At 42.7% G+C, this 13,388-nt stretch overlaps 1 protein-coding gene across 4 annotated transcripts in view; it reads right to left on the reverse strand.

The window, feature by feature from the left end:
* Positions 1-2,061: 2,061 nt before the first annotated feature.
* The window catches only part of LOC144699574 (platelet-derived growth factor subunit A-like), a 67,809-nt gene continuing 56,482 nt past the window's right edge, over positions 2,062-13,388 (reverse strand). For 3 of the 4 annotated variants that reach the window (XM_078570614.1, XM_078570616.1, XM_078570613.1), the window contains 2 exons: positions 9,991-10,100; positions 2,062-2,576 (listed from right to left, as the gene is read on the reverse strand). In XM_078570614.1, coding sequence (XP_078426740.1) covers positions 2,537-2,576; positions 9,991-10,100 — 150 coding nt within the window. In that variant the 3' untranslated portion in view covers positions 2,062-2,536. The remainder of the gene's footprint in view (positions 2,577-9,990; positions 10,101-13,388) is intronic. The other variant, XM_078570615.1, reaches the window with a different exon arrangement.

Below are 13,388 nucleotides of genomic sequence, written 5' to 3' on the forward strand. Positions count from 1 at the left end.
AGAATGGAATGGAATCAGGGGATAAGGCAAAGAGTTTGGAATGGGGACCAAAAACAATGGCTTTGGTCTTCCCAATTTTACTTGGAGAAAATTTCTGCTAATCCAGTCCTGAACGCTGGATAAGCAGCCTGCCAATTTAGAGACATTTTTAAGACAGGTGATGGTGAAGTAGAGCTGGGCATTGCCAGCATGCATGTGCAAACTGACACCGCATTAACAGATGGAAAAAGCTAAATACTGCGGATGCTGGAAATCTGACATAAAAACAGAAAAGTTCTGTTGAAGGGTCATGAGGACTCGAAACGTCAACTCTTTTCTTCTCCGCCGATGCTGCCAGACCTGCTGAGTTTTTCCAGGTAATTCTGTTTTTGTTATAAAAACAGAAAATGCTGGAAAAGCCCAGTAGGTCAGACAGCATTTATGGAGAAAGAAATAAAGTTAACGTTTTAAGTCTGTATGACTTCTTCAGGGCTAAAGGGAAGTAGAAATGAGATGGAATTTATATTGTTTAAGGTGGGGGGTGGGTGGTGGGTGGAGCAGGTAAAGTAAAATAGAAGGTCAGCATTAGGTGGGGGCTAAGGAGAGATTGACAAAGATGTCATGGGCACAAGACAAAGGGAGTGTTAATGGTAGTGGCGAAGACTAAAGAAGGTGCTGAGAGTAGTAAGGAGATGAGAAAACAGAATGTGTTAATGGCAGAACAAGGGTCAGCACTCTGTGAAAGAACAGATTGAACAAGTGACTGATGGCCCTGTTTGGGGGGAGTTGGGGTTGGGGGGGGAAGGAGCAAAAGGATTAAAAAAGGGATATACAATAGGGATAAAACATATAAAAATAGGTAGATAAAATATAAAAATAAATTTAAAAATAAATAAATAAATAAAGGGATTAAAAAAGGGGGGAGGTGAAGGTGGAGGAGAGTGTTCATGATCTGAAGTTGTTGAACTCAATGTTAAGTCCGGAAGGCTGTAAAGTGCCTAGTCGGAAGATGAGGTGCTGTTCCTCCAGTTTGTGTTGGGCTTCACTGGAACAATGCAGTAGGCCAAGGACAGACATGTGGGCATGAGAGCAGGGTGGGGTGTTGAAATGGCAAACGACAGGAAGGTCTGGGTCATGCTTGCGGTCCGCAGAGAGTTTACTTTTGTCATAGTCACATAAAATGTCTTTTGTGACTTTCATAAGAGCCATTACGATACTGTGGTGGAAACCTGACTGGAGGGATTCAAACATGCGGTTCCAGGAAAGACAGGCAATGACTAGGGCGGGGACAAGTTCTTGATTTTGGAGAGGAAAGGGAAGTTGGCTATGGGGTCAACTGAAAAAAGTCATTGAGAGAAGAGAAATGATGTGATAAGAAATGAGATGATGCACAAAACAAATCAATACAATCACTTCCCCAGTTTCCCTGTTTCCCTGCCCACCTCTCCCGCATCAACCACTGTTTGTCCTTAGGAGCTAATGCGTGTGAGAAATGATCGATTTTACCAAGAGTGGAAACAATTTTCCATTGATCTTCAAAACATTTCCTGGGGGAAATAATAATTTCAAATCATCTCAAATGATCCCATTCTTCACGATTTGAAAAGTTGTGCCCGAGCTACCCAAATAATTCAGACTTTAGAGCCACTGTAAGATTAAATATCTTTGGGAATTACCGGATTAGTTTGTCAGTGAAGCTTATGAAATTCCTGTCATCACTTGCCTCCATGTATTTATTCCCCCAGGAGCTAATTGCCACTGGGCAACCTGGAAGTGCCTTAACAGACTTAGGACTGGTGTAGGTCGTTCAAAGGTGTCACTAAGCAAATGGGGATATACAACCAGCCCGACAACTTGTGAATGTGGAACTGAGCCACAGACTATGCAACATCTCCTGCAATGCCTATCGCTAGAGGAACCCTGCACTACTGCAGATCTTGCCGAATTCAACAACAAGGCGCAAAAATGTGTCCAGTTCTGGCTGGGCCATGTATAGATTGTCCGTGGACATGATAAGATGTATTTATTTCAGAATAATGGAGTAACACTTGGTTTGTCAAAACGAAGACCAGACTAAAAGTGTACTTTTTATTTTTGTTTTATTATTTTACTGTTATAAAGTTTTGTTATAAATCTTCAGTTTGTATCATAAGCCCCTTACCAGCAAAATGAAAGTTTAGAAATTAAACAAAATGTCTCCTTGCTTCAGAGCTCCCAGGTTGAGGATCGATCCTCTTAGTACTGGGAGCTGGTGCAAGTGGCTGGCTGTACACCATGGAGAAGTGTAGTAAAGTTGAGGAAGCTTTTCTCAGTTATTGCACGTCACAAGTGGACCGGGCAGAGCCCCCAGTGATGGAAAGCCCATAGCCCAAACCATCCATATAGCCTCAGCTCCTAGTTGTCTTCCTTAGACCACCTAAGGGAAAGGATGTCTGCACAGTCCAGAGGGAGAGAGAGAGAGAGAGAGAGAGAAGACTGCCTCCTTAATGCATGCAATATATTAGTTGTTTTTAATTTCTGTCCTTTTGGTGTTGTATGCTGGCTGTGAGATTACGCCTCAGTTGTCAGTTGATTGTCGATAATATTTTGGGGGGAACCTAGAAAAGAAACAAAATTGTGAGATACTTTATAACACAACTGGCACTGAGTCCAAACCACTGATGGTTTCACTGTTTGATTCAGTTTTACTAATCGCTGAGGGACTGAGAGGTAAAATGGATTTGAATGATGGCCTTTCACTCCTGGAAAATGGCTTCGACTCCAGCTAAGGCTGATAATATCCAAGCCTTTTCTCTCTGTTGACCATGACAACCATAAAGTGAAATGTGGTCATTCAGTCCCAACCAGTCCTGGTGCTCACATGTTTTAAGCCCAAAACTTTATTTCTCTGCATTCTCATTTCAAAAGGCTACAGGCTTGGTTGGTGTGACAGATGACACAACTCACAAAGACACAGTAGCTGGTGTCCTCTATGGCTTGGAGTTCTGACACAGGAATCTTTCCTCTTCAACGAACCAGTGCTTTTCTTAATCAGGGAGTGATAGATGCTGACAGAGAAGCCCAAAATGAAAAAGTGTTCCCTCAGCCCGATGAAGATAAAGTATAAAATGTAAACATTTTATCTGGTGTTTTCCAGTGACAGGAAATGTGGGATTGATAAGGAAATAATGGGGAAAAAAAACAAATATGGATATGTTTTATCTTACAGGATTTTAAAATAATTACACAGCAATTCTTACTTAAACCAAAAGTTCAAACAATGTAACTTGGAATAAAAGGCCTGGTTTTCCAATAAGGATGTGTTCACATTTCATCTGGAACTATGCTTGCAATGTACTGGTAGAGGGCAAATAACCCTCTTGTGGAATCCCCTATCTCTGCTCTTTAAATAATCAAATATACATCCTTGATAATATTTAAAAAACAGAAATGAAACAGTGATCATTTCCTGTCCAGATCCTCACTACTCACAGTCTGCACTATAATCTCTGTCTGTCTGCTTCCTCCGCTAAATTGCTGATCAGAAGGGAGGACACCATTTTGGAGAGACCTCCTCCGGAATCCTGATTGGAGAATTAATTTCCAACGCCCTCAGTCCCCGTTCAGTCAGGCTGTCATTTCCCCTTTAGCTTCTACAAGTCTTGTATTCTTCCATTTTTATCAATTAGATTTGCAATAGTAGCTCCAACTAAATATTTAATGAGTGATTCTACTAAACGCAAAGGCATGTTGATTAAGGGATACAGTTTCAGTAGTTGTTTCCACTGTTGCCAGGAGGTGGAGTGCTACTACCTTTCAGGATATGATGAGATAGGTATTTGTTGAGATACCATACATTCTTTTTACATTAACCACATTAAACATGGCCCTTCCAAATAACATGGGATTATAAAACACATCAAATTCTCAACTCACTTGCATAGACAACTTAACTCATTTCGCTATTGAGTGATTTTTTTAAAAAAAAACTTAAAGACTTTCACTCATATATCATGACTTTGATGACCACAGGACATCCCAAAATTACTTCACAGCCAATGAAAGTGTCTTCACTGTTTTAATGTAGGAAATGTGGAACTCCCACAAACAGCAAAGTGATAATGACCAGTTGTAAACAGTTTTTGTGGTGATTCCCTTAGTCTTCTTCGAAATAGTGTCATGGGGTCTTTTACATTCGCCTGAAAGGGTAGACAGGGTCTCGGTTAAATGTTGCTTCCTATAGACAGCACCTCTGACAGTGCAGCACTCCCTCTACTGCAATGGGAGTGTCAATTTTGAATTTTGTCCTCAATTCCTGGAATGGGATTTGAACCCACAGTCGGCTGATTCAGAGGTGAGAATGCTACCACATAGGCCACAGCAAACACTAAAAAGACAGTAAAATGAAGTGCGAAATTATAAATAAACCTGGAAATAATGATACAGGAAATGGACATGGAAAATGGCAGGGTGGGTGTTGGGGAGGTGGGGGGTTGGGGTGGAATGCAGGGTGTAAGGATAGAAAACTGGATACCACAAACAAATGATCATAGAGATAATCAGTGGGAGCCAGGCACCAGGATCAGGCAAACACAGGAGGCAAATCTACAAAAAAATCTCTAGGCATGGACTCTAAACACAGTAAGATTTTGGAACTGGAGACTGGCGTGTCATTATGGAAACATGACTGCCCCCAGAATAGATGAAATGGGTGAAGTATACAAGGGCACTCAGCAGAATTAGGGCGGGTGGGAGAGAAGGTGGTGCAACCTTATGCGTCAGGTCAGCTGGGAGAGTACTGATGCTGAGTCTGTAGAAGATGGACGGTTACAACTGAACTATTCTTCAATGTGAAATAGACAAAGGTAACGCTATCCTACACCTCCGATCAGAACGAGGAGGATGTATACGTGCAAAAAGGAAGGTTATTTTAGTGAGTGACTTCAAGTAAGTGTAAATTGGAAATAGCCAACTGGTCAAGGGTTGGTCTACATAAATGTAATGCATGACTGCCTCATAACCTAAGAGAAACCATAAGAGAAAGTGTCTGTCTTGACTTGGTGATGGTAAAGAGCACAGACAAAATGCAGGAAACAGAACTGTCAAGTTTAACATGATCTCAGATTCAGAAACTGGAGGACCAGAAACTATTTAATTGACAAGGGAAGCTTCAGGGAAATGAGAGAACAGATAAAGCAATTTAATAGTGTTCAATAATACTCCAGTGACAAGAAAGTGGAGGCATAATTTGGTGCGCGCAGGATAAAGTCATAGCTGGGTACAGCAAGCTTGCATGAAACAATGTGGCCCTAAATTGATGAATAGATTATTCAGAAAAAAAAATGGAGAAAGAATAACCTGAGTGAATCACTCAGGAAGAAAGGTGAAGCAGGTAACTGGGACGAATGCAGAAACTTGTAGAGCCATGCTAGAAAAGTGGTCAGAAGGGCAAAGAGAGACTTGGGCTAAAGTATAACAGCTACCACAAATATAACTGTAAAAATGTTTCATTACTTTAACAGTCAGAATTTGGTCAGAGAGGAGGTGAGGTTCAAAGACAATTGGTCAAATTTACAGTTGATACCAAACTAGGAGGGAGGGGAGAGTTGATTTTGAGAAGGCAGCCCAGGAAATATAAACAAGTTGCACAAATTATGCGAATGGGCACAATGGTTCCGAAATTTCATACAGGTAAGTGTAAGATCATGTTAAGGAACAAACTAAAATGTGTCACATACATATACTCTATGAATGGTGTTGAAATACAGCTCGCAGACACTTAAATACAGGTATAGCTTTGACTGTTGTCAATGTTCAATCTACACCCATAACAACATTCACTCTCCATTCTATAGGAACAATAGCAAGTGAATTCCAATCTCTGCAGAAATATCAAACTGCCGGAGAGAGCTATAATTCTGAGCCTGACTGTAAATTGACCATGTGACACGTGTTGAGTCCCACACATCACAAAGATCACAGGTTTGTTTGCCCTTTTCTACGATGAGCAAGCTGTTTTCGGGGCAATGGAGGGACACTACAAATGACCCCAATATTCCTGAGCTAAGGAAGGGAAAAGTCATTCAAGATTCCTACTTCTGATTGCTAATCAATGATTTCTACTGGGAAGTGCGCATTATGAGGGCAAGATGGAGCTCAGCTTCTGCAGTTAAATAGTATGTTGACACGCACTGCCTGGGTTCATATATTATGAGTGGCCATTAAGGTGAGGTGTACAATGGTTTTCACCACCCGGCAGTGCTTTCACATCAGTTTGGAAGAGGAGAAAATTGGAGTTTTTTGCTTAGAAAACCATGGAGCCAACAAACAATAAAATCCCCTCAAGTCTTATAAATGGCTCCACACTGTGGATATCCATACACTACTGGGGTCTGAATTCAGTCACGAACTCCTACAGAATCTTAGGGGGAGGGATAGGATAATTAATGTAATAATCCAGATGACTGTAGTAGAAGAATCCACTACATTAAGGGTTAACCTGGGACTGCATACAGTACCGCCCACAGTTGATGTAGGAAGTCACCTGACCTAGAGCTTAGGTCAGCAGTATAGTTAGGTAGCAACACTTAAGGACATGCCATGGAGTCCTCTCCATTGTACACTCTACTGTAAATATGAACGTCATCCTGTATTGTTAATAAAAATTCTTGATACCTTCTACAAGACTGCTTAATAGTGTCCAAGCAGTACACACTGCGGGTAGCGACAACCCAAACAAAACAACACTAGGCCCAGGTTTTTGTGTGGGTTCAGGGAAACACAACTTGCGCGCTTCTACATCTTCCAAAATGCACGCCCGACCCATGTGTGACTTTGCCCTGAATTTTTGTTTTCTTCATACACAGTTCGTGTTTGCAGTGCATTTGCGAGCCACTATAGAGTACAGGAGGAGTGTGGGTGCAGAGGGGGCTGATTAGAAGGCCCGCTTCAGCTCTTGGCAACAACGGCCCAGCTCTCAATTTAATTTAAAGGCCCCCTAAATTTCACCTCTCACCACCCACACCCCCATGTCATACCATGCCTCCTCAGATACCTCATGCCCTCTCAGATCCCCATGCCTCCTCCATGCCCTCTGCCGCAACCCCCCACCATGGATCCTCCATAGCCACTCACCCAGCATCCACTATGTTCAGTCCTCAGGAGCCAAGCAAAGCAATGGGAATTCTTTTAAATGCAGTTGAAAAAAATTAACCCTGAGACAATCTAATAAAATTTTCATTCAAACACATTGCCATTGATGCTGCAAAATAACTGTCCCCCATTGAAAAAAGTTAAACAACCATTAAGTTGCGTAATCAAATGGTCACATATTCTGAAATCACATCAAAGGCAGAGTATGTTATTACAACCTCATAAAACTATCAAGTCATTCCCCTGAGCAGCTGTGTCAACAGACCATGAGCTTTTAGAACTCAGCCAAGCATTCATAATGGCCACAGCTATCAAACCATTTGCTTCTAACTCCAAAGCCTGCAATTGAAAGGACAAAAGGTGTCTTGTCCATTACAAAGCAGATTTCCTGTCTATCATTGGAGGGGAGCAGGTCCTTGGATTTTTTTTTTAACTTAAAGCAGGGGAATGTTTGTTTTTTCCACAGTCAGAGTTATCTGTACATTTAAATTCTAGTGTCAAACATGACAAGGAGGGCTTACCACCATATTTTTCTTAATTTTTGAATGCATCATGGCACTTGCATGTCAACATTTATACAATGGTGGTCAATGTAATGGTCAACTCGCCTTTGCAGGACATAGCTCTATGATAAATCATTGCTTTAAAAACACGTCTACATTTCCATACACCATCTCATAGTGACATTTGAAGGTGTGAAAACATTTTATACTTAAGTTTCAGATTGTTGCTGATTCCTCAGCAGGCTTCCCCCAGTGTTCATGAACTATCCAAGCAGGTGCATCTTTTTTAGCGCTTACAAACCCGGCACCAGCACACAAAAATGGCATGCGGGAGGGAATACAATTTTCCTGTGGCCCTCACAACCAATCTCAGGGGAGGTGCATGTGCACTTGCACCCAGGGCCTTCCCAACCCGCGAAAAGGACGCATGAAAATGGTGAGAGGTCAGGCAGGCAGAGGAATACAGAGTTTCCAGCAAAAAAAAAAGCTAAGTTCAACATTTCATGACCCCATTCGCACCTCCACTGGGGGATGAACATCCAGCCCCTAAACTCAAAGAAGCGGGCTGTAAACTAGATGTGACCATAAGGGATCCAATTGCATCTTTTAATGTTTTGATTTGTGTACCAGATGATTCCAATCACAGATGACTTTTGCAGCTTCTTTTTTTTTTTAGATCCCTGCCTCTGGAACTTTCTCTGAAAGCTGCCAAAGATAACACAATCGCACTACTGGTAAACAAGGCCGAGCTAGCCACGTCTGCCAGAAAAACAGCAGAAGAATCCTGGACAAAACAACATTTTTGTGTTCCTGATTGGACACACTGTGGGTTCCTGAACTCAATAACTCCGTCAGGCGAATGCAGGGAAAAGTTGAAATCAGAGAAAGACTGTTAACAGAAAAAGGGAAGGAAAATGAGATGGTGAGTCAATCAAACACTCACACACCTCCTAGGGTTAGAAAGAAAGGAAGGTCAATGGAAATTGTTAGGGCCTAAATAAATGGAGAAACAATTAGTAAGTAGAGAGGACATGGGCATCTAGTTATATCCATAATTGCTTTTTAAAATGTGATTCCACACACCATTTTGGGTGAAGTACACTTTTACTTTAGAGCTTTGAATTGAAACATCCTGATTTATGGTGGAAGCTGACGCCCTCATCCATAACTTTGTTACCTCTAAACCAATGCACTCCAGTGGTCTCGTTAGTTCTGTCCTCTGCAAACTTCTGGTCACGCAAAACTCTACTACCTGTCTCCTAACTTGCGCCAAATCCCGTCTCCCCTATACTCGCTGGCCAACATTGGCTCCTGGTTAAGCAACAGCTCGACTTTAAAATTCTCATCCTTGTTTTCAAATCCCACCATGGCTTCGCCCCTCCTTATTTCCCTGCTCTCCCTCCTGTGGCCCTTCAACCCTCCAAGATAACTGTACTCCACCCATTCGGGCTCTTTAGCATCCCCGAGATTGATCACTCCGCCACTGGCAGCCATGCCTTCAGCTGCCAAGGCCCAAGGCTCAGAAATCCCCTCTCTAAATGTCGCTACCTCTTTATCCTCCTTTAAGATGCTCCTTAAAACCTACCTCTTGGACCGAGCTTTTGGTCATCTGGTCTAATATCTCCTTCTGTAGCTCGGCAATGCACTTTGGTCATTTTTGCTGCCACATTCAGCAACATGATTGGCTAAAAGTTTAAACGTTGCCTCATTAAAATATATTAATTGAATGTTTCCCATCTGATCTCAGTTCTTTTTAACAACTACTTCATAAATACTGCAAAAAACATTCTTCACAACTCACATACATGGAAAACCAAATAAACATCTTTTCAAAGTTAAATTTTGTAAACAGTAAAAATATCTACATGTCTCCATATACTTAATTCTTAATTAATTAACTTAATTAATAAAAATAGCTGTAGGCGTCAGGCTTGGTTCAGTAGTGCACTCTCACCTCGAAGTCAGAATATTGTGGGTTCAAGCCCGATTTCAGAGACTTGAGCACATGGTCTAGGCTGGCACATCAGTGCACTAGGGAGGGAGTGCTGCATTGTTAGAAGTGCGGTCTTTCAGATGAGGCGCTAAACTGAGGCCCCATCTGCCCTCTCAGGTGGGTGTCAAATGTCCACGATGCTCTTTGAAGAAGAGTAGGTGAGTTCTCTCAGTGTTTTGCCCAATATTTATCCCTCAACCCAAATCATTAAAAACAAATCTTCTGGTCATTTCTTTCATTGCTGTTTGTGGGAGCTTTTGTGCACAGATTGACCATTGTGTGTCCTATATTACAAAGCAATACACACACACATGTCACGTGAATACATAGGAGTATAGGGCACATTGCCTTGTCTCCTGAAGACACTCTCAAGTGACCTCTTACCTTGGGTGGTGTCTTGCTAGCTCTGTACAGTTACAGCTTAGATGCTCTCTGATTGATACAGTGTGTATGGTGAGCTCTTTCCTACCATATCGATAAGTTAGCTTCGCTATCTGTGCAAATCAAAAACAAGTAACAATATCATTCTATCATTCTGCTTTTGTCAAGATTCTCTTGAAGAGTTTGTATTAAAAAACACATAACATCACAGCATGCTGTGAAATAAATATTATGTTGAAACAAATCTTTGAATAAATGTATATATTCATTTCTGAAGGTTATTATTGAATCTGCTCTGACCACCCATTCAAGTTGTGCATTCCAGATCATCGCAAATCACTGCATTAAAAAAACGTCTTCATGTCTCCTCTTGTTCATCTGCCAATTATCTTACAATTGGTCAAGGAAGATAATATGATGAACAGCATGCATTATGTGTGAGCTGGTTTGAACAGACACAAGTCTTGTCTCCTTTGTTCAGCTAGAGCACTGAACTGGATGAATTGCAAAACAGGATGAAGACAGTGATTTGGTGAGAGTGGGACTTGGTTGCAGAATAGTAATTTCGCGCAGAGTAGGAATTGGGTGCAGAGTGAGAATTGGGTGCAGAGTGAGAATTGGGTGCAGAGTGGGAACTGGGTGCAGAGTGAGAATTCGGTGCAGAGTGGGAACTGGGTGCAGGGTAGGAATTGGGCGCAGAGTAGGAATTGGGTGCAGATTGAGAATTGGGTGCAGAGTGGGAATTGGGTGCAGGGTAGGAATTGGGCGCAGAGTAGGAATTGGGTGCAGAGTGGGAATCGGGTGCAGAATAGGAATTGAGTGCAGAGTGGGAATTGGGTGCAGAGTGGGAATCGGGTGCAGAATAGGAATTGAGTGCAGAGTAGGAATTGGGTGCAGAGTGGGAATTGGGCGCAGAGTGAGAATTGGGTGCAGAGTGAGAATTGGGTGCAGAGTGGGAACTGGGTGCAGAGTGGGAACTGGGTGCAGGGTAGGAATTGGGCGCAGAGTAGGAATTGGGTGCAGAGTGAGAATTGGGTGCAGAGTGAGAATTGGGTGCAGGGTAGGAATTGGGTGCAGGGTAGGAATTGGGTGCAGAGTGAGAATTGGGTACAGAGTGAGAATTGGGTGCAGAGTGGGAACTGGGTGCAGGGTAGGAATTGGGCGCAGAGTAGGAATTGGGTGCAGAGTGAGAATTGGGTGCAGAGTGAGAATTGGGTGCAGAGTGAGAATTGGGTGCAGAGTGAGAATTGGGTGCAGTGTGCGAATTGGGTGCAGAGTGAGAATTGGGTGCAGAGTGAGAATTGGGTGCAGAGTAGGAATTGAGTGCAGAGTAGGAATTGAGTGCAGAGTGGGGATTGGGTGCAGAGTGAGAATTGGGTGCAGAGTAGGAATTGAGTGCAGAGTGGGGATTGGGTGCAGAGTGGGAATCGGGTGCAGAGTAGGAATTGAGTGCAGAGTGGGGATTGGGTGCAGAGTGAGAATTGGGTGCAGAGTAGGAATTGAGTGCAGAGTGAGAATTGGGTGCAGAGTAGGAATTGAGTGCAGAGTGAGAATTGGGTGCAGAGTAGGAATTGAGTGCAGCGTGGGGATTGGGTGCAGAGTGGGATTTGGGTGCAGAATAGGAATTGAGTGCAGAGTAGGAATTGAGTGCAGAGTGGGGATTGGGTGCAGAGTGGGAATCGGGTGCAGAATAGGAATTGGGTGCAGAATAGGAATTGGGTGCAGAGTGGGAATTGAGTGCAGAGTGGGAACTGGGTGCAGAGTAGGAACTGGGTGCAGAGTGGGAACTGGGTGCAGAGTGGGAACTGGGTGCAGAGTGGGAACTGGGTGCAGAGTGGGGATTGGGTGCGGAGTGGGAATTGGTTCTGGAGTGGGAATTAGATGCAGGGTGGGAATTGGGGTGCTAAGTAACTTGAAATGTGTAGCACCCACAAATGAATTTTCATTATTAATACCAGCAAGGATGACAGTTCCTTGAGGAAAGTGCACTCTAGAGTACTCCCACAGCACTGTTGGGTAAAGAACTACACAGGGACTCATAGTAAAGTGTACAAATGCAGTTGCAATAGGGGATCTGATAGTCAGAGTAACAGTTAGGTATTTCTGCAATCACTGACATGAGTTTCACTTGGTGTGTTGCCCCTTGATGCCAGGATAAAGGACATCATTGAACAGGTGCAGAAAATTTTGCAGGGGTAAGGGGAACAGTCGTGATCAGGGTAGGAACCAATAGATCAGGTAAGAAAAGGGTTGAAATCCTATAGGCAGAGCTTCAGGAATAGGAAGGACATTAAAAAGCAGGACCTCAAAGGTAGTAATCGCTCCAAATGCAGCCAGAAGCCACTCCCCAATACAATCACAGCTACCCACATCAAGAAAGAAAAATGAAAGCAAACATTATACTGGTAGAGTATCTCAAATCCAGTTACCTGAAAACGAGTGGTGTCCGCAAACTAGATATTTTTATAATTTCTCATGCATCGATTTTAACTGAGAAAAATAAATAAAAACTTACCTGGATGATTTGGCTGAGCACTGCATTGACTCAGTATGGCTCCAGACTAGTTACCGGCTTCGCCACTTTGCTTGCCGCTCTATCCCACGCTCACCCTTGATCCTATCTGATGCGGCTTGACCCAAACTGCCCATGCCCGAAACGCCCGACCCAAAAACCAGCAATATCCAAAACCTGGCATGGCCTCAGTCCTGAGAATGCTGGATTTGAAGCACTATGTTGTATTCATTTACTTTGGAGCATGAGAGTGGAAATGTAAGGATATGCATGCAATATTGGCCCTGGCACTGACTGGATCAAGCCCAAGAGCTAGGCACCAGCTATGAAATAATGCAGTCTAACTGGATACGGGCCTTTATTATAGTGCATCCCAGTGTAGAAGAGTAGATAAAGGGCACCAGTAGATGTAGTATATTTGGATTTCCAAAAGGCATTTAATAAGATTTCACATAACGTGTTGATATGCAAGATAAGGACTCATGGGGTTGGGTGTAATTTATTACTATGAATGGAGGATTAGTTAACAGAGGGGAAACAGAGAGTATGGATAAAGGGGGTATTTTCAAATTGGCAGGCTGTCACTAGTGGAGTGCCTCATGGATCAGTGCTGGGGCCTCAATTATTTACGACTCCACTAATGACTTAGATGAAGAGACTGAGAGGAAAGTATCTAAGTTTGCTGATCATACAAAGTTAGGTGGAAATGTAAACTGTGAGGAGGACACAAAGAGGCTGCAAAGAGATATAGACAGGTTAAGTGAATGGGCAACAAGATGGCAGATGGAGTAAATGTCAAGAGGCGTGAGGTTATCCATTTTGCTGGTTAAAAAAAAGAAAGACAGAATATTTTTTAAAAGGTGTGAAACTTTTAAATGTTGATGTTCAG

The sequence above is a fragment of the Cetorhinus maximus genome, chromosome 24 (assembly GCF_964194155.1).
Source record: "Cetorhinus maximus chromosome 24, sCetMax3.hap1.1, whole genome shotgun sequence".
NCBI classification, from domain to species: Eukaryota; Metazoa; Chordata; class Chondrichthyes; order Lamniformes; family Cetorhinidae; genus Cetorhinus; species Cetorhinus maximus.